At 42.1% G+C, this 26,572-nt stretch overlaps 1 protein-coding gene across 3 annotated transcripts in view; it reads right to left on the reverse strand.

Moving 5' to 3' along the window:
- Positions 1-4,065: 4,065 nt before the first annotated feature.
- The window catches only part of LOC109967083 (receptor-type tyrosine-protein phosphatase N2-like), a 194,639-nt gene continuing 172,132 nt past the window's right edge, over positions 4,066-26,572 (reverse strand). For all 3 annotated transcript variants that reach the window (XM_020612432.1, XM_020612430.1, XM_020612431.1), the window contains 6 exons: positions 24,570-24,689; positions 24,207-24,373; positions 18,754-18,807; positions 14,547-14,611; positions 8,269-8,342; positions 4,066-5,266 (listed from right to left, as the gene is read on the reverse strand). In XM_020612432.1, the coding sequence (XP_020468088.1) occupies positions 5,195-5,266; positions 8,269-8,342; positions 14,547-14,611; positions 18,754-18,807; positions 24,207-24,373; positions 24,570-24,689 (552 nt within the window). In that variant the 3' untranslated portion in view covers positions 4,066-5,194. The remainder of the gene's footprint in view (positions 5,267-8,268; positions 8,343-14,546; positions 14,612-18,753; positions 18,808-24,206; positions 24,374-24,569; positions 24,690-26,572) is intronic.

Consider the following 26,572-nt stretch of genomic DNA (forward strand, 5'->3'; position numbering starts at 1 on the left):
CAATACAGTCTAATGCCTAGTTGATAGGAAAGCTCCTTCCACATATCATATGTGAACTACAGCTCTGTAAATGCCTGAGCCAATGAGAATCAGATTAATAAAATAAATAAAAAAAAGGCTGAGAGCAGTCCTTAGTTCGATCTGAGGTTGAAATCTCTGACAGGGCAGCAGTGAAGGCAAGGCAGAATCGTAGGTCGGTAGAACAGGCAGGGTGTCGATATCAGGATAGCAGTCAGGCAAGAGGGAGGAGGCTGGATCACAAGTCAGTGGAGCAGGCAGGGGTTCGGTACCAGCATAGCAGTCACAAGAAAATAAAGCTGGAGAGTCTAGACAGGGCATAGAACAATCTGACTGACACCCAGCTACACTCTAGACAGGGCATAGAACAATCTGGCTGGCACCCAGCTGCATACAAGGTGGGAAGCTGCTATATACTGTGGTGAGCAGGTGTGAGTGATTATGGGACAGGTGAAACCAATGTGCATGATGAGATGAAGTTACCGGGAGTTAGGGTGGGCTGGAGACAGGAAGTGGTGTCAGAATAAAAGCAGGACCGGAAGTGGACGGGGCAGGATCATGACAGGTACTGCACATCACTAACTGCCATTTTCATGAAATGCAGTCCTGATGGTTTTTAGCCCCAGTAGTGTTAGTTACAGAATATTAGACTCTGAGGAAACAGTGTTTGGGTCATCGGTATTTTAGCACGGGCTGTACTTTTAGTGTTTTCTCAGTGCAGCTTGTGTGAACCTCTACCCAATACTGTCTGACTGGACCCAGTAGATCTGACAAAGCAAATTCAAAACCATAACTATATTAAAGGAACGGTTTTAAACACAATGTAGATTTTGTATGTATGCTACCATCATGTGAACCAAATCTAAGGATCCTAAACCTTTTGCATATCGGATTTGCCCAATGACACTTCCAGCTTCCTTGTTGGCTTCATCCCTTGCAGCTGATGCAGGGTTGAACAGTGAGAGGTGATGTCTCTGTGCAGCTCGGTGTGACAGAACAGCTCAGACACTCTAAATCTTCTTATATGAGTGATCATGAAAGAAAGCAACATCTTCTAAAATCGATTTCCCAGCTTCCTACTTCGTGAGTCAACACTAGCAGCCAGCCACACAAATTATGTACCAGGAGTGTTTTCTCAGCAATCGATACCAAGCTGTGGTTTCACCTGAATAAGCACTCTGAAAAAGCTATTCATCCACACAGCTTCATGTACAAAGACGCCAGCTGAATAATAATGCCAAGCTGGTGTCACGCAGACATTTTATACTAGTCAGAGAATGGTTTTTAAATAGGGGAGCTGGTTGACATCAGCAATCATTAGGACCAGAGATGATCTGCCATTTTTCCTGGAGCTGAAACTATATCCCAAAGGTTTAGTCAGTGGCTGGAGGCGCTAGTCCCCAAGTCATTAAAAACTGTGCAACTGTAATTGTAGCATCTTGTACTATAGCTCATGGTTTTGGTTTGATGACACATTGAAGTGAAGGGTTCAGTTTCAGCCCCGTGTTCCAGCAGCAGCAGGCAGCTGTTTTCAGAAAAAACCAACTGTACACCTGCCCAGCATCAAACAGCAGACAATACAGGGTTGACAGCATTGGTTGGCCATAAGTGTGACTCCAAGTGAATGCTAATGCTACACTGTTTGTCCAGGCATCAGTTAGCTATCAACACATCTACATAATGGGAAAGATCTGTCAACTTGTTTTGTTATTTTCCTGATCAACAGAAACCAAAAATCAAAGCAACTTGACCCTGTTTTATAATGTAATGTATGTACGGCATGTCATATGTGGGGGTGTAGCTGACCATGTAGACACCGCATCCTGTTAGACACTGTGTAAAATCTGAGTTAATGTACTTTTAGATTTCAAACTCTATAGAAAATTGTTCTGTATTTTTCCATTTTCCTGTCAGAAACCAAATCAAATTGTGACCAGTGATTTTTTTGTGGTCTACCTTTATAAGCTCGCTAAAAAAGTTGTAGTTATACCCTTTGATACATTGGGTGGCACCTCCACACGAACAACTGTAATATCATAAATGCATCTCATTTACAGGTTCATTAAGGTGGTAAATAACAGGCTGAGACATAGTGAAGGAGATGGTGCTCTCAGAAAAGTTCTTCTGAATGAATGAGGGATAAGAAATCTGGACACAGTGTTCTGCAGGACACCACTTTGAATCAGGTCTAACCTCATAATGCTGCATATGACTATGCGGCCGGTTGTTCGGTGCTCTGTCAACAGATGTTTCACCACCCACCTAGATTGAAACACTGTGTTTAATTATGTTCTAAGCATAAATCATATGAACAACAGAAAGTATAGTCAGAACTGCATTACTGTACTGCATGGACAAACGGACTTTATTCACAAACTCTTTCCACCTATAGAGCAAAATATCTTGTTTTTTTTTTTTTTTGTCTTGATTTATGTACAGAGTGTTAATGCAGCAGACGCGAGAAAGAAAGAACAGCATCGGAGAATATGACCTTCAGAGCAAAAAGATGTCAATTAACTATGACTTATATTCAAAATGGCTGGAAGAATGAGATAACTTCACGAAGCACAAAACAAGATCTCATTATACATTAAACAAGCCATTATAAAGATTCAAGGATCGTGTGATTAAAAAGGGATTCCAGCAACTCGACACCAGCTTGCTGCAGTGTTACATCATATTGATAGTGCACCACATTTCAACTCACTTTAACCTTGATCTGCACAGTTTATAGATGATGTCCTTGGCTTTTGTGCTCTTAAAGTCCTTGGAGCAAAAAAAAATAGTCTGAAATAAAGGTTGTCGACAAATCAACATTTGTTTCCTTGAAGCTAAGATTATCTTGAGGCCACAGGAAAGTGCAGTACACCCATCTGCTGAATAAACAGCCATGCACTAGTAGCACAGAATATTATGAATAAGACTGAACAAGCAAAACTGTAGTTGTTCCTTGGCTGTCAGCCAGATAACAGCAGTAAATCAGTTGATTTTACATGTGTTCACCCCAGCTAACAAAAACTAACCCCAAAACTCAGTGGTTTATGGGTAAAACCATCTCTTTGAAAGTTTCTCAAAGACGACACTGGGCTGATGCTTGCAGGTTATTGGCGATGTCCAAAGTACAGGCATGTGAGTGAGTCTGTGACTTTTGTTTACAAGCTCACATGCACTGTGAAACACACTGGAGGATCTGCATCTCAAAGCACATTGTGTTTTTCCTCTGTAAAGACAAAGAAAATTAATAAATGTATGCGGCTGTAGTTCTGCTTCCTGGGCAGCCACTGGTTTCCATTTATTCCTGCACAGCAGGCTCTTCAAACGCTCTCTTGAATAGAATTTTTGGCTCAAGTTTAGCTACTTTTGTGTGGTCATGTGGTTGTAAATGAAGCCCGAGTCGAAAAGTCTACTCTGTATTATCTCGCAACAATAATTGACGAATTTGATGTTAAAGAAAAATGACTGGAAACCACTGGTTGCCTGGAATATACTTTAGGTAAATGCTCTATCTTCAAAAATGTGAAGTGTTGAAACATAATTTGATTATCGGAAATGTAAAGTAGAAGTATTTTGTAGTAATTGGTCTACCTCACGCATGCAACCATATGTGGTCCTTATGATGCTCCTTTTACATACAGCAGAACAAAAACCCAGTTAGTTTCAAGATGCTTCTGGGAAAACCAGTCACCACAAACTAGTTTTCAACACAACACAGGTTCAGCTACTGTACATGCTACATAGAAGAGCTGCTGTGCAGAAGCAAAACTCCCCCCTTGTATCATACAAGTAGTAATCTACAACACTTTTTATGGTCTCATTCCAGTATTCATATTAAAGTAGGGATGTGGTGTAAGGTACACAAGATTACTGCTGCCGAACTGATTCAAAGACTGTCACTAACTTATGGACAGAAGGTTCTTCAGAGGGATTTTCATTAAGCACCTGCACTGCAAACCTTTAATTCACAGGTTAATCCACTGGAATAAGGCCCTTTGAAAATGAAGCGTCACCCCCAGGCAGCTAGACACATTTACTACTCCATCTACTGTGCTTTTATTAAGGCAGACATTAGTGTTACTTCACTGACAAGCCACAATATTGCTTCCACTAGGATGATAAAACTTTGACAATAAAAATCATTTCCATGTTATTTCACCTCATTTCCAGTATTAGCAACGTACCTCACAGACTGGGCACTGATGAATGTGACTCTAGCATACTGTATGAAAACATATCAGAAAGTTACGCACTAAAAATCAAACAAATATGATTTTGTGCTAGAGACAAGATGATCAGCATCACACACACACACACACACAAAACAAAGAGCAGTTGTGGGCGTCAGTTCAGTAAAACACTCCGGTTTGGCAAATGCCCAAACTTAACATCACTTGGGAAAACAGAAGGCATGGTGCAAAACCCGCAGCCGTTAAATTCACAATGATTTAAGTTTTATTTGTTTAATTTGGATCAAACTGCTCTTGATCCCACTAAACCAATTCTGTCAAGCCAGATAATAAAAAGTAGCTTGTGGTGCTAAATGCCAAACCTTGCTTTACCCAAGTGATGCTTATTAGGTCAAAGCTCATATAGACAGAGAAACTATAATAAATATACTTTTAACAGAACACAGAGAAACATCTTTATCAACCTCACAAAAGTGTTTAAATGTGGTGAAATGTCACTTTGGAAAACACTTTGGCTGCATGGATCATTACAATAGAAGGAAGGTCTGTCTATATACTGGACTTGTCCAGTGGTTTCCTGGCACAATGTTTACTGAGGCAGAAGGAGGCGAGATGAGTGGAAATAAGAGGAGGAGAAAGGAGATGATACAAGAGGAGAAAGGAAGAAAAGATGAGTAAAGGAGAAGGCAACAGAAGAGACGAGACAAACTGGAGGACTGGATGAAAGGAGAGGAGGTGAGATGAAGGAGGAGAGAGGACACAGGACAGCAGCGTGAAGGGACGAGAGGAGCCAACACATAAGGTCAAAAGAAAGTGATGGAGACAGGAAAACATATGAAGTGAAAGGACAAAAGAAGATAAAACAAGACAGGATGAGACCAAAATGACAGAAGAGAATTATGAGAGGAGATGAACGATAGAGGAGACAGGAGGGGGAAACAAGAGGAACCAATAACAGGGAGTGTCCTCCAGTCACAAGGAGGTTCTCCGTCCTATTGTGGAAGCGCTTTCAGAATGGCGTTCACCTCCTCAGCAACGGCCGTCAGTGCAAACTCAAACTGATCCTGCAAAGAATCAAGAAAAAAAAAGAAGAGAAAGGAAAGTGAGAAGTATTGAAACACAAAAGAACAAAACAGAGCGGGCTGTGATTTCAGTGATATGTGTTGCCAAAGATGATCAACCTGGTGATTGTATGGAGATAAAATACTATCAAAAATGTTACAAATGCATGTTTAACGTTTTGTCTGTAACAAGCGATTTATGTGTGTGTGTCATGCTGTTCACAAATGCTTGCTGTACAAACTGCACATAAAACACATTTTACAAATGCTTAAAATCGATTTTTCGTGTGCAGTTCTTCAGAAAGTCATGGCCTTTTGAGAGTGTGGAAAAACACTCCCAAAAATCCGTGTGTGCGCGGAAGGTGATTCGTGTGTGTTAGATGAGCCACGCATGTGTAGGTAACAATGTGTATGTACTTTCTAAAGAACTGCACACAAAAAAATCGATTTTAAGCATTTGTAAAATGTGTTTTATGTGCAGTTTGTACAGCATGCATTTTTGATCCTCATGACACACACAAATCGCTTGTTACAGACAAAACGTTAAACACGCATTTGTAACATTTTTGATAGTATTTTATCTCCATATATTCCTGCATTAACAACAACTTGGCTGTTTGACAAAGTCCTACAAAAGTCCTCTGTTTGTTCCCCACACATCTGTGGTTTCACTTAGGCTTCCCACTGAATCTCTCTGAACAGTCTTATGCTCACATCACCAAAAACAAGGTGCAAGAAGCTCCGAATTGCTAGAAATGTGTGATATAGTGCCTCTGCATCACCTGTGTGACTTCAAAAAAATCCCAGTCCAAAATTATGGGCAGTTGCTTAACTGCCTACACTGATCTGGTTTCAGGTTCTCCACAATGGTTCAGGATCTGGCTGCAGGGATCTACTCCCAGTCAGCCACAGGAGCATTACAGTGGTCCAGCACTGATGTTTGGTGATAAGGCCCGCCTCACGTTCTGTGCCCCAGTTCCTCCCAGTGGTGTTACATGGGACTGATGTCAGGGCTCTTCCACAGCAAAGTGGGAACACAGATTCTCTATGGGCCTGGTTTTGCCCATGGGGGAAGCAGGAAAGGACCAAATACAAACCACTGACAGCTCAGAAAGAGCACTGTTTGCAGTAGCATTACAAACTCAATTCACTGGAACTAAACGGCCGAGTCCAAACCTGAAACACAGCCTAACATCATACAGGCTGTGATGTGAGTGGCGGGGCTGTTTGGAGGTAAAGCCTGCAGACACTACTCAGGACACTACCACATGAGCAATCACCGCTGAGAGAGCACTGTGACAGTTGTTTGCTCAGGATACAAGGTTTAATAAAGCCTGGATTAAACTTGCTGTTTACACACATGCTGCCTTTTGTTTCTAATTATGTTCAGCTGGTAAATGAAGTTTCCACACAGGCCTGGTGTCATCCTACAGACAGTATGACAAGGACAGTAGGCCTGGTGTCATCCTACAGACAGTATAACAAGGACAGACTGGTTGTATTAGGTGATGCTCTGAGGTCTCTGAGGCTGCGGTGTGACTCACAGTATCTGTGGTCGCTTTGTATAGAGGGTCCATAGAGGGTGTCTGTGTTCCTATTATTCACTCTTTAAATACAAAAAAACTTTTAAATCCATATTCTTGGGCTCCATTCATTAGAGGCTGTCCTCTAACTTCTGACACTGCGACCACATCGGCAGGGTTTAGTAGAGACTGAATTCTATACATATTTCTCTGTTACCTGGACAGACCCGACTATAATCCCTGTTCAATTACTTTTCAGAAATCGATTGATGTTGCTCGATGCAGAGGAACGAGCCCCCCAAAACTGCAAATCCAACTAATCTCACACCGGGGAACAAAGGATACCGGCCGACCTGAGGGTTTTAATGGAGGCGTGATGGACTGTTAGACAGAGTGTACTGTGATGTGAAGGTCACAGGTTTGATCGTAGGAACTAAACAGCAAAATCAAGAATGGCAAGATGACATTTGGGACTTTGTGGAGATGACTCTTCAAATCGTTTTCTTTCCAAACTTTCATACAGCAGAGATGGCCTGTTGGACAACGTAAAGGATCAGCTGCAGCTTTCGTACTGACGTCACTAATTATCTCCCGATGTTTGGTGCAAACTTGGTTGACAGAAAAAGTGATCAGATACTTTTTCTGCCTGCTCATTTGTCAGCTTATAATGACCTTTGTTTATGTTTTGTTCCAAAACAAATGGTAGCGTGCTGGTCTTCTCACGGTTGGTTAAGAGGACGGCACAACAATCCTATAATCTCCCTAAAAGCAAGTGGTATGTATATACTGTACATATTGAAACGTCAGCTCAATTAGCATGTTTGCTATTACTTTTCTCACTGATTATCTTTTATACTTTTGCAATATTCAGTGTTTTTCAGATATTTTTCCTCATTCAAATGAACTGACAGTGTTCAAAATTCACACGCTTTCCTGAAGTTTCATACATCTTTCAGCTCTTACTACTCACTCATATGTTCAGATAAAAACCCCATTTAAAACTTTAAATATTCTTCTGTATTACTACTTGTATGCAACTTTTAAATCGCCTTCATATTTTTTCTCAAAATTCAGGTTGAACTGAACTTTAGTTACAATGGGAGTCAGTGAGAGAAACCTTAGCTTAAGCTGTTCAACAGGCAGCAATCCCACTAGTTTATTTAATATTTAACCTTTTCTTTTAGTGGTGAACAGCATATCAGCTAAACATGAACACAATGGGAAACATCTGGATAAATACAAACACACGACTGAATATGTGTCTAGATCATGAAGTTTCCAAATCGAGTGCTTCTTTCAAGGAAACTCCTCTGAAAATCAACATCTGCTTGTAAAACTCAACGTAACTAACTCCTCACAACTAACTCTCTCAGAATTTTCTCTGATTTCTCTGTAATTAGCTCCAAATGACAGAGTTGTTTCTGGGAAAAACGGTCAGCAGACATTTTCCGCGTGAACAAACAGGATTCAGGTGTGTGTTACCTTGGTCTGAACCATTCCTGGCCTCTGGTCTCGCAGGTGCTCCAGAGTTGCTGCGATGTCAATCTCCTTGGCGCCTGTCATGCACACACACACACACACACATATATATATAAAACTGTGTTGGAGTGTGTTCAAAGTGCCACCAGCTAACATCTGTCAATCTGGTGTTTTATACCGACTCCCTTTAGAACAGCACATTGCGATTACATTCATCCTCTTTGCACAAAAAAAAAAAAAAACAGACTCTACAAACTTCTAGGTTGTGGCGTTTTGTTGTCAGGATGAAAACAGATAATGAGGGAAAAGAAACAGTTGGAGAGGACTTTGTGGAGGAAATCACAGGCCCACATGTCTGAGGCATTTTCTAAAGGAAACTGAGCCAATCTTAAAGCCCCTTGTCGGTCTTTGATAGTCGTCCTGTAGCCTTTGAGCCTGTGAAGGTTGCCTACCAGAGCTCTGTTAGCCCCTGCCAAAATCTGACATGCCTTTGTGTGTGTGTGTGTGTGTGTTGGTGTGATTCCAGTTTGCTAGCCAGTCAGCCCATCAGCGTGCCAGACTGGCACAATGCCCCGTGGCTGTCGGCAGCATGGCTGTCGGCAGCATGGCTGCCTGCAGTCGGCAGAACGACCTCCGACCAGTCAGACCACTACACACTGATCTGAACACAGGAAAACGTATTTGCATCTGAGGTGCACAGTCATCTGACCAGTTCATTCAGCACGTGAACCTGAAAGTCTTTCACTTCCCTGAAAGCAGACACATTAAAATTCCTTTCTGTTAATAGTGTTTTCTACATAATTAGGACCAAACTCTTAGTGATGAACCAAATTTGCAGCTCCCGTCTTTACGGAGGGGGTCGCTTCACCCACCAAACCTAACTAGATCTTATGTCATGTGGCAGAACTAGAAGCTGCAGGTGCCCAAGCTTTAGCTGAAAAAAGAGCAGAGAAACAAAGAAAACAGAGAAAAAGATGAATGAATGATTGAAGGGAAAATAGATGAGTGGGAATGAAGACATATAAAAGAAATGGAGAAACAGTTGAAGGCTGGGAGAGAAAAGACGAGAGAGCGAGAGAGGTGTGAGCAACAGTCACAAAGAACAAGAGAAAGAAAAAAACATTTAATTTGTTTTCTGTCTCCTCCACCTCTATCTAAATTCCAAGGAAACAAAAAGCGCAAGAATTCTCTTTACTCTTTCTTGTTGTGACACATAATAACACTTCTTATTCGTGCCTTCATGAAGAGGAAAATGAATGGTGGGAGCCCGGCTCATTCACACCACTTTCTCTTTCTGTTTCATGGGTTTTGGAGCTTTTTTCGTTTTTCCAACACAATAGACTCCCTTCTAGCCAGAAAAGCTGCTACACACTACTCACTGCTTTAGGTTTTCTTTTTTCAGGGGGGAGGACTTAACAAGCTGAGGGCTATTGTGTAGGTTCTGATAAACCTCCGAATGGACGGTTTTTAAAAAAACGCCTCATTCCAACATTCCCTCTTTGCAAAACTCTCCCTTGGAGGAGATGGTGGAGGCATGAAAAAAAGAAAGAATTGTACGAATAACAACAACAACAAAAAAAAAACCTGGCCTCATTTTGAGTTTCCCTCCTCTACAAGACCCTCAGTTCAGGGTGGAGGTCGAAGAGTAGGACTGAGGAGGGTGTGGGGGCTACAGAAGAGGAGACGGAGGAGGGAAAGATGAAATAGAAAGACAGAGCCGTTGAGCAGGGCCCAAAAGACCCCGGAAAGCCGAAGCCGGGAGCTGAGCTCACCAGCTGGACCTGTGGGAAAAAAGAGAAAGATAAAATGCTGGGATGTTGAAAAGCTCGCCAGCACTCGAAGAGAAGGGTGGCAGGCGGGGGGGCGCATTAGAGAGTGGGGGGAAATGTAGGAGCCTTTTGGGGAAAAAAAACGTGAAAACCACAGCAATACCTCCTCAACCCTACAACACCGCCATAACTCTCGGACGAATTTACAATTCATTCCTCAGGATGAAAAGAGTGTGGAATGGAGAAAGAAAGGGGGCAGGAGGAGGAGGAGGGGGTGGGAACGTGGATGAAGGAAACAGGACTGATTTTGTATCTGAGAGGGAGGAAGAGGAGGAGGAGGAGGTAGTGCTTTTGATCAGGTTAGAGGAAGCCTGCAAACCTGGGGGCCTCCAGCTTCTCAAGACAGACAAAAACCTCCAACACAGAGGCGGTGGAAAGCTGCGATGTGGTGGAGGAAAACCAGCCTTCATCTCCGAGCAAGAGATTTTATGACCCAGAGTGGCTCTAATATATGATAAAAGCTCCAACCAAACAACACACTTTCAAGCTTCTCTGTGTATTAAACAGATCCCCTATTAGTTTTTTGATTCTCATTGACGATGCTGAACAACCTGTTTGTCTGACAGCTGAGAAGCAGATGCTCTAAGTTGCTTCACCTAAGTAAAAGCAGGCATCAGTTTAATCACCGGTCTGAGTATGAAAACGTTCTTCTGTGGCTCGGACAGGTGTGAAAGTGAGCAGGCTGATCTCGGCTCGGCCTCGGAGCCCTGGAGACCAATGTTAGGGTTTCAGCCTGAAAGACGTGGCTGTTCAGGACGGGTCTAACGCTCTCCAGCTGCATGTTGGGTAGTGTAGTGTGTTGTCACGCTTGATCCATAAAGACTAATAGTCAGGATATATCAGACTCTGCTGCATGATTTTGGGCATTAAAAACATCTTCCTTTCTTCTCTCCAACATTATGGAACTGTAGTACCACACTCTGCATTTTAGAAGTATTTGGATGGATGGATAGATAGACAGACAGACAGACAGACAGACAGACAGACAGACAGACAGAAGTATTTAAAAAATTGAAGAAATAAGTGTAAAACAGAGTAATATATCAAGTCTATATATGTATATACATATTGAGTAACATGTGCGAGGTATACAGTATACATAGGGTACACATAATAAGTAAATGTGCATGAGGTACCTGTGTGCAATGCCAGTACTGTATGTGCAGGACTGAACACTGTGTGCAAAGATAAAAACTGATGCCATTACATGCAAAGGTAAAAACAGGAGTAAACAGTGTGCAGTGCAGTAGCATAGTGTCATAGTGAGTAGGATATTCACTTCTCCCACACACACACATAATAAAAACTCAACTTTTGGCCAACTAAAGCCAAAACTGGTACCTAAACAGAAGGACAAGTGAGGCAGCATCTGGAAAGACACGGTGTACACAGATAGGCGCTTTCAGTAAGTGGCAGCAAATAACATTTTGCTATGAAGCATATCTTCATCATGACCATCTCCTCCTATTCTGACAAAGACATGTTTATTCAAAGTTGTGCTCAAGATCTCATCTTTCTAGATCTTCCCTAAATCTGGTAGTTAACGAACTACGCCCCACATATGTTAGAAATCAGAAGCTCATTTTACACTTGAAAAATACAAACTTTGTAAAACTTGTAATCAAAAACCTTTGGTTGGTTTCTGTCCATGTATCAATGGATTAGTATTTGAGCTAAGATACATTTTAATATACCAGGTCAGGGTGATCACTTTTTAAGATTGTCATATGTTAAATATTTATATTCAAAGCACTGTAACAACAGTTGTCAAGTAAAAGTATTATGGAGGAGTAGAATGATGAACTACAGTAGCAGAAAAGGGACAAGTAAAATACATCTCAATTATGTACCAAGTAGAGCAGACCTACTGAGAAATAAACAGAGCAAAGAGAAAGGAAGCAGCCCACTGCTAACCACCAGACAAACGTACACTCCTCGTGTCTTCACTGTCAGGTGAGATTCTCGTCACTGCTCTTCTGGGGATTTTCATGTTTTAACTCAAAGGATTACACACTTGTGTTTGTGGGTTTAGCAGGTTCCACAGCGCCTCAGGTTTATAAAACCTCGTCAAAGGCAATTAGATAAACTGAAATACAGAGGGCTGCCAAGACTCAAAACAATGCTCCGTCTTTACACAGAGTTCTCTGTCAAACTCACTGGTGCCTTGTCGAACACACAGGGATCTCACGCTGCTTAATAAGAGCTGAAATCCACTTCGATTCTCATAATAAATAAACTTTTCTAAGACCTCGGACACATTTTGACCTGATTCCATCATGTTTCCCTACTTACTGTCCTTTCACTGACAAGGAGGCTGATAATCAAATGCTGTGTTCATTTGTTTCTCAGAGGTGAATCCCAGTTCCACTAACTGCAGCCACGTGTCCCTCACTTGCATCTTTTCCTCGCGTCTTAGCCCCGCCCATGTGACAAGGAAGAAAATGGAAGGACAAACTATGAGGCGAGAGGAAAGAGGCAACATGTTTTAACTGACATGAGAAACCTTTTCTCCAGTCCATCATGTGAAGTGCCCAGTCACAAACTGGTTTCCAATAAAGAGGCATGTCAATCCGTTACAAACCCCTGCAAAGGATGCACTCATGTATCTTCAACTATAGCTTCTCCAGGCAACCTCCTCACTCCTCAGAGCAGAAATAAGAGCTGCGAGACATCCTTCATCATGGTGGACTGGAACGACTTCCCGGTCGAGTGAGGACTGAGAACCGAGGAACAATAAAATACAGGAATTGGGATTCACCCACTCAAGGTCTAGCCTCAGTTTCCAGTGATGCTACTCTATGAACCATATTCACAACAGTAACTTACCAACACCCCCTTTAATGGAACATGCATTTTGGAGCAGTGAATCTGTCTCATGCAAAAGCGAGTTTTTGTTACAATAAAATAACATTAGGATCGAAGTACACATCATAAAGCTTGCAGCTCCAATTAGAAGCAAATAGTTATACATACTCATACTACAATAAACCCCTAGATGTGTGGTGAGTGCGATGCTATGGATAATGCTCAGAAAAACTACAAATAGAAGGAAAATATTTATACATACTGATACTATGTATCAGTATGTATAAATATAAACAGTATGTTGTTTCTCTTGTCAGCTAACTACATTTGCTACTAATGATTCCTTAGGCCCTTTGATGCGGGAACTGCCCTGATGGGAATTCGAAGGAAAAACGATGCTGAGAACTTTCTTTCCAAATTAAATTTGGGATTCAGGACACAGATAAAAGAGCAAAGAGGACACCTCCTCACATCCTCTCACTCCCACCCAGCCCTGCCCTTTCCTCCCCGGCCCCTGGGTGCTGAGGAGGAGCACCGGGCCCCTGATCACACTGTGACAGCCTGGGAAAAGGCCCCTGATGCCTGACTGACCCTTTGATCTGGAATTAAAGACCCAGGAGCTCGTTCTGCCACAGCAGAGCAGCCATCGTGGGACATACACACACACACACACACACATAAAGAAAAAAGATATGCAGACCCACGTATACACATGAAGTCTGCTTGGACATCAGCTTCTACCTTTACCAAGTAATAACAACGAAAACAACTGTGGTCAAATCTTAATCAAAACATTTTATGTTTCTTACTTTTTTATTATTTTATGAAAAGTTGCTCATTACCACTTTTTCAAACTAAGTAAAACCACTGCTGTGCAAGAAGTAGACAATCCCTCACAGACTCTTTGGGACATTCAGGTTGGACACAGTCCTCTGTGTGGTCCTTTGAAAGGTAAAATATACACTGTCCAGCACAGCAGCACTAAGAATATGTACAAGGTGCAATTTAAAGCCGATGTTATCACTTACACTCAAAAAGTGAACGTAACTTGTACCCAAAAAAATAATCCTTTATACGAAATACCTACACTGTGTTTATCATATCATGCTGTAATTATAGTAATTACCCAAAGTGCTTAAAATGCACTGGCTGGAGCTCTGATGACATTTCAGATGAAGCGTTCAGGGTCAGATCAGTTTGACTCCAAACAGGTCCCACTTTAAAAGTATCGTCCCAGATTACACATGTCCAGCTTCTCTTACATCCCCTCTCTTTCCTTTGTCACCTCTTTTTTTAATCTTACAGTGTTTGAATGTGTGTTTTTGGGCTGACAGGAGTGTTGACAACAATGAAGCAGATTAATTTGAGCTAATTGAACAAAAGCTATTAAAATCACAGTTTGTTTTGTTTGGCTCAGGGACAGACAGTAACTGTGATTGAGCTGTTTTGTGTTAATGGAAAAAATACTCTACCCATCACTGTAATTGCCCAATGAAATATATTTTTTAATGCAATCATCTGACTTAAAAAAAACCCAACTATAATAGTGGTAATATTTTGACAGCCTTGTTTTTTTGGGGGGGACATGTTGCCATGGTAACACCTCTCCAGAAAGAGGGAGAACCGATGGGGGGAGATTAAACTCACCTTTAGCCATCTTGTTAAGGACCATGTCGATCAGGATGTAGGTTCCAGTTCTTCCGGCACCGTCACTGCAAGGGTGGACGAGAGACAAAGAGACAGAGTGGGGAGAGAGAGGGAGCGGAAGAGAAGCATTAATTAAATGTCTGAATTTAAAGAAATGACTTGATGATGTCATATAATTTGTGACAAACAAAGGCATGAAAGACAGAAATACGTTAGCAAGCTGCGCTGTAATTCTCCAAGACAGTGTCAAACCTCGCACTGTGTGACCTGGATGAGTATTTAGTGCATAAAATGTTTACATGCTGCTAATTGTAAAAGACTAAACCCTGAAGAAGCAAAACTCTTTTTACTGTAGCTGCTTGTCCCTAAAGTATGTTGTAGTCTCACCATGGATGATCATAGATCGAGTCATTTTCCAAATAACATACACAAGATCTCAAACTATACTGTTACTGTTTTACACTGCAAATAAAAATGCTAAAAATCATTCACTTTCCTGTTCCCTGTCAAACCTTTCACTCTAAGATGAGGTAAAACTGCCATTTGTGAGGTGTTTAAATTTTGTTGCTGTACCTATAATCACACAGCCACTGAATTTCTTATGACCGCTATATTAAACATTTAATTAGGCATATTCTTTATGTGTTGCCTGAAGTACGGCAGCTCCTCATGTTGATGCTTGCTGGGATGCTCCCTCGGAGGGATTCACCTACTGTTACAGTGTGAACAATGCAGCTGTTTTGGTGTTTTTGTCCAACCTGCAGATATTAATTTTGTTTTCTTGTCACAATCCTCCATCGTGTTCACTTCTACGTTCTTTCTGTGCCCGCTGATATAAATTCAAATCAGATCGAAAACCAGTGGAAATGATTACATTTTATGTTAACAGCCATTTTGAAACACTGGCGCCCCCCTGCTGCTGCATGGTAAAGTTATGAAATCTGAACATGCTCCAATAGATCCTCTCTCATATTCATGTTATTGTTTTACTTTTCTGGAGTGAAAACAGACGAGACCTGGCGCCAAGCAGTGCCAAGCAGGAGAGCAGCAGAGATTTCACATGTCAAGGTTTATGATCCATCTAATGCTATTTCAAGGGGAGAAACAACTTTAAAGATGTATAATTATAGAGGAGAAAGGCTGCAGCTTTTTTGTTTTGGGTCAGGAATTGAATAACATCAAAATGTAAACAGCGACGCTCCATTGTCTTTTTTTAGACACAGATGTAAATGCATGTTCTTGTATTATAAATAAAGATTCTAAAGCGAAGACACAAACTGAACACGTATGCGCAAAAATGAATTAGACTCTGTAATGTACGTGGGTGAATATTTTGTATCCTAGATTTATTTCAAGAGTTGAAAATTGATGTCAGCACCCCCACCAGTCTATTTCATGGGCTGGTGTGTAATCCAACAAACTGAACTGTGTGTGTGTGTGTGTGTGTGTGTGTGTGTGTTAGCTGGTATGCATCCATACTTCCTGAATTTTTCATTTTCGCTGGGGCTTTGGTTATTTTATCACACACACACACACACAGAGCTGTGTATTCCAACAAACCCACTGGCAGTAATTGAGCAGTACCATCTCAATGTGTGTGTGTACTTGTATGGCCAGCAGTGTGAGGGCCAGTTTGAATTTTAAACCATGCGAGTGAGGACATTTTGGCTGGTCCTCACTTTCTCAGACCCCTTCAAAGGGCTGTTTGAGGGTCAAGATTTGGTTTTAAGGTTCAGGTTAGGTGTTAGGTAAAGGGTTGTGATGGTTAAGGTTAGCGTTAGGGTTAGGGTAAGGTAAGGGGCTAGAGAATGCATTGTCTCAATGAGTGTCCTCACAGACATATACTGTATGTACAAACATGTAAACAAACATGTTTTGTACAAATTATTACAGGGCGATTAGATATGTTGTACTGTTGTACCTCACAGGATCATTACAAGGCGATCAAAGATATGTGATAGGTGTGTGTGTGTATGACAGCAGGAGCCTGAGGGCCATGAGTAAACATGTCAATATGTCTGCTACCTTCTCTCACTCTAAATAAAAATAAATGGCTGCACACATTCGGCTTATGTGAAAGTCTGCAGGATTAACGCGAGTGTTTCTCTGTGCTTTCCGTAATACATCCTGTAATACATCATGATTGGCAGGTTGGGCTTAAAAATGAACCTGGTCTGGTTAGAATCACAAGTCTCTCAGGCCTGGTGACATGAAGCACTGCAGCAAGAAAGCTTTTAATAAGCATCGACACACAACAGAAACCCAGGGCGCCCTTGAAATAAAGCAGTACATTACATTTCCAAAACACGACTGTTGAAAAAGTTGCAAAGCTACTGGGTTCTGCTGTTTATCGCCCAAAACACAGTCAGCAGACAAACTATATTTTGCTTTTGGAAACCTGAATGAACTTAAGGTTCCTTCAAACTTAATTTAAAGCTACTCTACCTCATTTCTTTTCAGCCTAGAGAGTCTCATGAGACTCAAAACAAACTGACACCTTGAACGGTTCCAAGCTGCACTTTACCCCTCCCATCACACCATGTTTCCTATAATTACAATGTGAACTACAGATGCCTGGTTGGGACAAACTGTACAAAATGCAGCCTCCAGTCTGAAGCTAGCATTAGCTGGCTAACAGTGAACGTGTCAGTCCAGTAAAATGCTCTGGTTACTGCTAATGTGACACAAAGCACTAAAATTACACAAAGCTTGAATTACTCCCACATTAAACTCATATTAACTCAACACAAAGGTAAAATCCTGACCATGCTAGGTGGCTAATGCTACCAAAACAACTAGGTTAGCTTTAGATGCTAACACATCCAGAAGGAAGAACACCACATCTGAATCCAGTCTGAGTCCTCTGGCTGCTTTTAACCCTCTCCATGTCAAACAGCCAAACCCATGTTAACCCTGGTTGTTGCTCTTTCTTTGTCCCACTCTCTCTGTTCATAAGACGCCACCTCTTCACTCTGGCAGCCGCTGGTTCAGACTTTTAGCCGCCCAGAGCTCCTCCATGGCTGTTTGACATGACTACTGGGAATGGAAAGACCCTTCTTCTAACCTCGGCTAGGTGGCAGATGGGGCTGATTTACAGACCATACTTTGACAACACAGGGTGGAGAAGCTGTAGGCAGTAGAGGGTCATGGAGGGGGGAGTGTAGCTGAGAGACACCACGTCCTGTGCTCCTGACAATGTGGGAAATCTTAGTTAATGCACCTTTAACTATAGAGTTCTTGGCAGCTGCATACTATGTCAGTGGAAAATGTGAGTGAATGCTAAAGCAAAGGCAGTTTCAGCCTGGGTGAAGAATTTATGCCTCTCTTGACTCAGCCTGATAAATGCACAGTACGTGTGAAGTTTCTGGTGATGCCGTTCTGTCTAAGTAACATCAGGTAATCAGCCATCAAATGGAGGTTGTATTGCATTTCTAAACATTTTCCTCTAGTCATAAAAGTAGCTGAAGAACTTCAGGATCATCCAGCTGCTGTTGCCGTGCTTCATAAAGACAGCTCTAAAGACAGGGTCCACATTTCGCATTTAAACTGGCAGTTTGGCTGGGAAACAGTTTCATTCTTCTGGTAGAGGAACTGCAACCAAGGAACCACATTTCGCATTTAAACTGGCAGTTTCATTCTCCTGGTAGAGGAACTGCAACCAAGGACGTAACAGATCCTTTAGACAGACATACTGTAGCTCCTGTCTGTTAAGGACGTTTTTTTTTCTCTAATCCAGTCATTGCAGATGGTTCTCCAAAACACTGTGGCAGATTTTTCTCTTATATACCAATTTAATTATGTCTCACTGGTCTGAGTTATTTCCTCAGGTGGTGAGGGTATGCAGATGCACATGCACACTCATATGCAAGCACAAGAGCTGCAACACTGCCTTTTCCTATTTACCCATCTCTTGCTTTCACCCATAGTTTCTGACTGACACAGTTGCCCTCCTCTGTGGACCACTTGTGAAATTAAACCTCAGTTTTTTTTTGGCTAATTTGTTATTTAAAATGTTTGTCTCCCTCCACATGATGACTAGAGAACTGGCAACATTTAGCTTCAAATAACCTGTCTGTTTATTTGCTTATTTGCTCATTAATAACATTGGATAACCATAAAGCCGTGCAACAGTAAAACTAACCGTGTTTTACTGAACCTTTCAAACACATATAAAACAACAAACTGCTGTTGTTGTTATTATACTTGCCTGCAGTGGACTATGATAGGACACGAGCGTCCCCGGTAGCACTTGTTAACTTTCCTATGAAAAAAGAGAGGAGAAAGAAGAAATCAGTGTCTAATAACCACACAGACCAACCTGCATAACACTGTTCATTCTAACTGTAATTAGGAATAAAGAGACAGAAATGTTCCTCGGGACCGCTAGAGTTTAGGTGGAGGTGAACAGTTTTCAGATCATCACAAAAATATTTTCTAAGCTTGTTTAAGTGTTATCATGTGATACTGAACACTGGCATCAGGGCCATTAGTTCACCGTTTCTCCCACTTACCATGTCTGTGGAGTACAGTTTCACGAGTAATTAAGTTTACTTCAATGAGTTCAACTCTGGGTAAGACTAATTATATGTGTCTGTAAAAGCACTCTTTACAGTTTGTTTTTCCATTTAAATGGAGTTTACTACTGTGCCATGTGCAGTAGGCAGTTTGATCAGTGAATGTGATTCGAGAGTCACTGTCTCTGACACCGAGGAACGCCACAAGATTCGACTGAATGCTTTGACCACACCAGGTGGGTCCGGTGTTGAGAATCGTTCTCATCAAACAAACTGCAACCACTTCCAGTGAAGTGCTGAGTCATCAAGAAATATAATAATATACCAAGTATAATATTATATAAAGTACAAGGTTACACATAAAAAGAATGTAACATTAAATAAATTATAAAGAAAAATAAAAGACATTTAAAAAAATCTAATCAATCCTGTTCTTCAACACTGTCTACTCTTTAAAAAAACAAACCCCACTCATCTCTGAGAAAACAAAGGTCTGTGATGATCAAGAACATGTGAACAAGATGAAAAAAGAATGATTTGTCAGCACTGACCTCACAGATGTGCATTACTTTCCATGCAACATACAGCATGTTAAAGCTGCACTGTGTATCATCATTAAACATGCTGTCAAAAATAACAGTGGAAGTTTAGCAACAGCTCCTCTGGAAGAACAACGCCCACTGGTCTGACTGGCCAGCGTGCTCAAAATTATTAATAGCAGCCTTAAGAACATCACTGATGGAAGCAGTGTGCTACCCTGAAACAACTAAAAAGATATTTATTTTAACAGTAACCCTCATGTATCTGCAGGTTTTAAATCTGTGTGACTGAAACACACTCAACACAAATGCCACTGAGTCTTTTATTCAGAGAAAGAAAACCATCACTTTGTTGCATCATAATAATCCATGATGGAGGATGTGGATCTGCATCTGTGTGTGCTACTTCCACGTGCGCATAACAAATTAAAACTGTGTTGAAAACCACATCCTTCTTTTAAAAAATGGTGGTATGAGCTTCATGCGTCGTTCATCAGCATGCACAGGAGCTAGCGGCTCTGCACAAACATGCAGCTTCTATGTGGGCAAGACGCAGTGAGCTGTGACTCCGATTCCAGCCGGAGATCATCTCTGACTCTATTTCATGGTGATAACTACAGAACGATATGCATCAGACACATACTATGTAAAGACATGGTGTGTGGTGTGTGTGTTCCATAATGCGCTGCTCAGTCATGGAGGGAAACCTCAGACCTGCAGTGTTGATGCTTCACTTTTTCCTCCCTTCAGCTTAAAGTTTCCACAGTTGTTCACATTTACAGGGAGTGTCATGACCTTCGGGTGCTTGAAACCCCCGATCTCCTCACCATAAACAGCTTTCTCAATAAAAACCTGTTGATATTTCCCTTCATTTTATGACTGCAATTTATTTAAACCCTGGAAATTATAAATGCTTTATTTTTATCAAAGCGGTTTGATTTGGCTGTTATTTTGCATGACACCTCATAAACTTAGCACATTCAATATTTCTGTAAATGAGCTTTTCAGCTGATAATTTTTGATGTATATAGCACAAAAAACAGAATCATATATTTGTTGGGCAATGGCCAAACAAACTGCTGCTAATGCCTTCAGGACTTTTTGGACAAGATAGACGATGCATGCATCAGCAGTCTTCCGGGGGAGGGTCTCGTAAATGCACACGCATCACAAAAACTGAAGGAAGGGAGTCTTTCCACCCCAAAACCCCACACATTCTCATCCTCCACCCCAAACAAAATCGAAAAGTCAAAGCTCACTGCAGACAATCAAGAGTGAGAGTTACCATGGAAACAGCCGACAGAGGATCACCGACAGGCGGGGCGGGGGTGTATAGAGGGGTGTGGGATTCAAAGGAAATGCTCCGCAAGAGAGATTCAAGCTTGACGGAGAAAGAGACAGATCAAGAGTCAGAAAGACAAAAGAGAGAGGAGAGAGAGAGAGAGAGTGATGGCTCGGGTGAAGACAGAGACAAAAATAAACTGATGAAGAGCAAGGGGAGACTCAGAATGAATCCACACTAAGCCAAAATACGTTGTTTACATGCAAACATCGTGGGACTGCGTTAGCATTTCCACACTTAAATGCACACCTAAATGACTTTGTCCTCATTAAACTGGGAGTCACAGCCAACGTGCACTCTCTCATTAATTCTGATGTCTCTCATTAATAAAATACCATATACTTGAGAGCCAAGTCAAGTAGCGCTCATAAATGTAGGTACAATTTGCAAACAACAGTTACATACATTTGCATATGTTTGTGTCACCAGACAAATGAACAGGAATAATACAGGGTTGTGATGGTGAGTCACCAGTCCGGTCACCTCCAGACCATTAAGTCATCTGATGTAACACAACAAGCCCCATCATACAGAGAGAAGCAGTGGCTAAGGTGTGGTGAGAAGAGAGGGTGGAAGTACTAATGGTCATCTGTGTAGTGACTTCACTGAGAAGTAGCCAGAGAATGGGTGCCAGCGTTTTGCACATCAGTGGCGCGCAGCTGGTGTGTGTTACGCCGCTGACCAAATCACAATACTATGATTGTATGATCAGCTACTGTGACATTTCAAAAAGCTATCACACAGAGGGTTAGAGATGACAGATAGCTGCCGTCCTAACTTTACAGCCATACAGCTTCCACTCGTGTCTGAGCTCTGTTTTCCTTGTAAGACCAGCAAGAAAATCAGGTTTTCCAGTCTGGAGAGAGACAGTTAGGTGCCAAAAGCAGGTACCGGCTTAGTGCAGCTAGGGCTAAACTGTAGAGAAAGTGGTGTCTGTTTTTTTTGTGGTGTGAATATATTCTGAGAACACTAGTCAGATTTCATCCAGAGGGACAGACGGAGAGAGGAAGCTCCAGATAGAGGGTGGGAAAGGAAAAGACAAAAGAGACCAAGAGAGAAAGGGAGGAGGTGGGAGGAGATCGGAGGCAGTCAAGCGAACCATGAGCAAGCAAAAAGGCGAGAGGTCATCTCAGGTCACCAGGCACAGCAAGGAGAGAGAAAGAGATGAGAGATGAAGGGGGGGGGGGGGGGGGGGGGGTCCATGAGGCCCTTTGGTTGCAGAGTCACAGTCTCCAATGATCACTTTTGTGACTATGCAACTGGGCTTATATTACTAGCTGCAACATCACAAAAATGACACTGGCAACCGCTAGTTAGCTGGTAAAACAGGGGAAAAGACAGAGGACTGTAAGCAGTGCATCACCTCAGTCAGTCAGTAAGTTGTGTGAGGTTAAAAAAAATCATGCCAGTACGAGCATTAAAAAAGGAGAGATATTCCATCCTGAAACCATCGAGGTGGAAAAGGAGAAACACCAAAAAAATAAAAGTGCAGGTTGTTATTGTGAAAGCACCATATCTGCGGTAATAAAAGTGAAAAATCTCTCCCTCTGTGCTTTCTTCATTGTGTTCTGACCCCGGCGCCCTGTGAGTAAAGGCAATATTTCCTAACTTATGATGGGTGGTGACGCCCACCAGACCCCTCTATAATAGCTGTGACCACAAACTCTCGGTCTTGATATCTCACCTAAATGATGTGCGCCAGCAGCTTGGCGACACCAGGCCTATATATAAAACCTAGCTGGGTCTATTGCTTGAGAAAATCCACAGTGAATCAGAGAAAACTGGCCAGGCCGGCTCCCACCTAATAGGCAATTCAGTATATCAGTTTAAAAGAGGTCGAAGGAGAGAAGGAGGGGAGCTGCAATAAAGGCACTGGAGATAAAGGATCACTCCAGCAGAGCTCCCTCAGTGCATCCTGAACTGCAGTGTTATCGACGGGAACATGCCCAGGATGTTTGAGGATATATAGATGCTCATGGAAAAGTGACAGGTCTGGAGCTATTACCCTGTGAACGGGTCACAGCTGCCCAGAGCCTCAGTGGTGCAGGGGCAGACAGACATATCCACAACCTTCCCTTTAACCACCTTCATTTCCTTTTTGTTTTGGATAAAAAAAGGAAAAGTGTGGCCACTACCATCAGTCATATATTCTGCTATTTGCTCAAGGGGATTTGTTGAGTTTTTCTCTCTATAATAATAACAATAGTAAACTCTAGACCTTACTTTGTAAAGTGTCCTGAGACAATGTTTGTTGTGATTTGGTGCTATACAAATAAAAGTGAATTGAATTGAATTATTTGTTTTGCCAGTTGTTCATACATAAAAACGGAAGTAAATTCTGCCCTTGGATGCTTAGAAGACTGTGGTGCATTTCAGGACCGGTTCTGTAGGTTTGGAATGAGTGCAACTGATAGACAGCTGTAAGAGTGGCAACACTTAGTGTGCGCATGATAGCAGCGTTTCTTAGTCAAGTTGGACAATGCAACGTAACCAGCTGGGAAACACTGCACAAAAAGCAAAGCACATTTACAGCCATAATCACACAAAATGTGGGTCTCTCATATCTTTTTACAGGACTTGTTCATCCAGAACAAAGGCAGAGTTGCTCATGAGCAGCCCTTTTGAGAAATGGCTTGTAGTGATTTTTGGTGTTCTTCAGTTCTGCTATAAAAATGAATCCTGTTATCTAAGTGTATTTTCACTGAAGAGCTCTTTAAAAAAGATGCGCAGGTCTTCTAAAACCTCAGTGTTTTTGCTATCTACACTAAAAACAGGCTTAAGCACTTTGCATAATAATCTTACAAAAGTCTTTATCACATGGCTAGTTCATGGCCTTCGAGGCCATGTTCTCATAGTCAGTGGCACCTCCGGCTGTGTGGGTACATTCCAATAATAAAATGGAAGAGATGTATGATGGGAAGCCAGTGAGGGATCACATCTTTGCTACTGCAATAACAGCTCCTACTGGTTGGGTGCTATGGCTGTTTTGTTCCTCCTCATGCCACCAGGGCTTAGAGCAGAAGTGAAAAGGGCCGCAGCAAGCTGACACAAACCACATTAGGTAGTGTGGAAAAACCCACCCCCTCTAAAACAACACACTGGATACATCTCAAATCTCTTATAAGACCGTTCCTAAGCCCTCAGTCCTCAGTCGACCTGGAAGTCGTTCTAGTCAACTGAGTACTGAGGACAATCCAAGTCTCTGAGGAGCCCACGACATGGCCCTTTGTAAAACATACTTAAAGTTTTTGAAGAAGCTCCCTACCTGCGGAAGTCAAGGAGTGTCCGGCTGCTTTCTGGGACATTCTGGTTGAGCCAGGTCAGGAAGTGGAACTGAGTCACGGTCCGTGTCTCGTTGGTTTGCATGTTCTTCAGGTAGAAGCTCCGAACCAGGAAGTCGTCACACCAGATATGCTCGGACACCAGGTTGACCTACATGTATGTGCAAATGTACCGTTAACAAACTGGTGTACAGCATGTAGAGAAGTAAATGGAACTAGAATATAGCATTCAATCAATCCAATCAGTCCAATCAGTGCAATTATGAGTCCCCAAAAACACCACGTGCCTCCTAAAAACTTCATATGCACATCAAAGGTCAGTGTCAATTCTGCTCATGTGACATCACCTCATAGATGTGGTACAGGTTGGAACCCTCATCGGGCCAGTAGTGGTAGCACTGCTTCACCCCGCTCTCGACGAGCGGCGTCAGCATGACGATGACCACGCAGCCGTTCTCCCACACCATCTACAGACAAATACACTCAGTAAAACTCATCGCAGGGGCAGGTGAAGCCCTCACATGTCACTTTCACAAGCTGCTTCACTGGACCAGGTTAGCTCCACACCTGTTCTAACTACTACCTGCAACTGAGAAAACTACAGCACTGTATACAGGATATATCATTACATTTTTAAAAGCCCTGATGTTCAAACACAGATGATGTATCTTCCAGGGATTTATGTTGCTTAATGTTCTTGCAAAACTTTCAAAGTTTGTTAAAATGTCAAGCCATGTAAAATGTCAGAGCCATTTTCCAAGAGTAGGAGTCACGTTCTTGAAGTTGTGCTGAGCTCAATCTGGAACGAGCTCTCATATGAGGCTGTCAACACAGAATCTGCCAGCAGGAACAGTGACATGTGTCCTCAGTCACCCACTCATTTGGATATTGGTCCATAATTATTTTAATTTTTGCTATCTAACAATTTGGAAGGGTAGCTGTGTCTGTTTTAGGGGTGGGAGGGAAAATTAGGTCTGTTTGAAACCAAACACTTATATTGTGCCTCAAACTTTGGTGAGAAACTACCAGGAAGTCAAGTGCCGTGGCACGAAAAGTAATTGCCATCGAGGCTGTTCCCTCCCCCAGTTGGGTCACTCTACAGCGAGGCTGCGTGCACGGTCGTAATTTTCCTACTGGCAGTCATATTCTCACAGCCGGAGGGTGGGCTGGCTCTGGAGATCCATTCGACTCTGATCAGAGGTAACAGTCAGCTGTTAATAAAAGCCATAAAGCAATACCGCTCCCACATCATTGCGCTGGATAATCAAGATGGCTGTACCTGCCGCTTGGTCAGGCCACACTTTGACAAAGATTTAACAGACTATAATTGCAGCGGGTTTTGAATTGCTGCACCTCTCCACCCCATCCCCAGCCGCACTGCTTCACTGATTGGTCTCATGGATCTAAAGATGTGACAGTTTGTGAGAAATGGTGTTTATTTGCTTTAGCTGAAAGGGCGAGAGCCTTGAGGACAAATTCTCTCTTATAAAACTTGGGTTTGTAAAAATGCAAATTTTATTTGGACCCTTATTTATCCCTGAAAAGGTTCATGTGCACACTGCACTCTGGTCTAGAATTGCACTGCTTCTCAGCACACACGTCCACGTTTCAGCTGCTGGACATTGTGGAGTATGTGACTTCAGGATTTGTCCAAGGGCACCTCAGCAGGGCCCCGATGGTGTAATGTGATATATGTGGTGTAATAACCTTGGCAGCTCCTGATTAAGGAGCCTGATAAGACACAGTAAAGCTGGTTAAGTCAACTGGGCCACAACACAACAAGCAGCCAGAGCACAGAGGCCTGTAAAGCACAGAGAAGCTACTTAATGAGCCTGCGATGAATCCATGATGAGCAGCAGCAGAATTTTTAAATTATCTTTTCAACTGTGGGCTGTGGACGAGTCACCGACTCTCCGACACACACACATATTTACGCTATAGTTCCTAGATTACAGCTCAGTTTACGCGGCCTTATTAGAAGAGGATTTTGATCTGAAAAATACTCAGATCTTCAGCAACCTCTCTAACCTGGTGATTTTAATGGGCAAACACTGGAACCTGTGCACTGACAGGCTGTAATTGTAACAGATGATAAGTGTACGGATGATAACAAGCTCCATTTTTCCCTTGTACTTGTTTCCTCCAGAACTTCTGTTCTATAAAAAATGATTAAACACTGACACAGGGAGGAGGAAGAGAAAGTATTAGCATAAATGTACCCAGAAGTTTTACTTTCACCAAAAGTTACACAGCCTCGCTTGGTGTTACTGTATCTGCTCCCACTCAACTGGGATATTTTTAAACTTACATTACACTGGAAGCAAAACTGGACATTTAAATATTTTACTTT

This window comes from Monopterus albus, unplaced genomic scaffold (genome assembly GCF_001952655.1).
Source record: "Monopterus albus unplaced genomic scaffold, M_albus_1.0 scaffold125.1, whole genome shotgun sequence".
Taxonomy (NCBI): domain Eukaryota; kingdom Metazoa; phylum Chordata; class Actinopteri; order Synbranchiformes; family Synbranchidae; genus Monopterus; species Monopterus albus.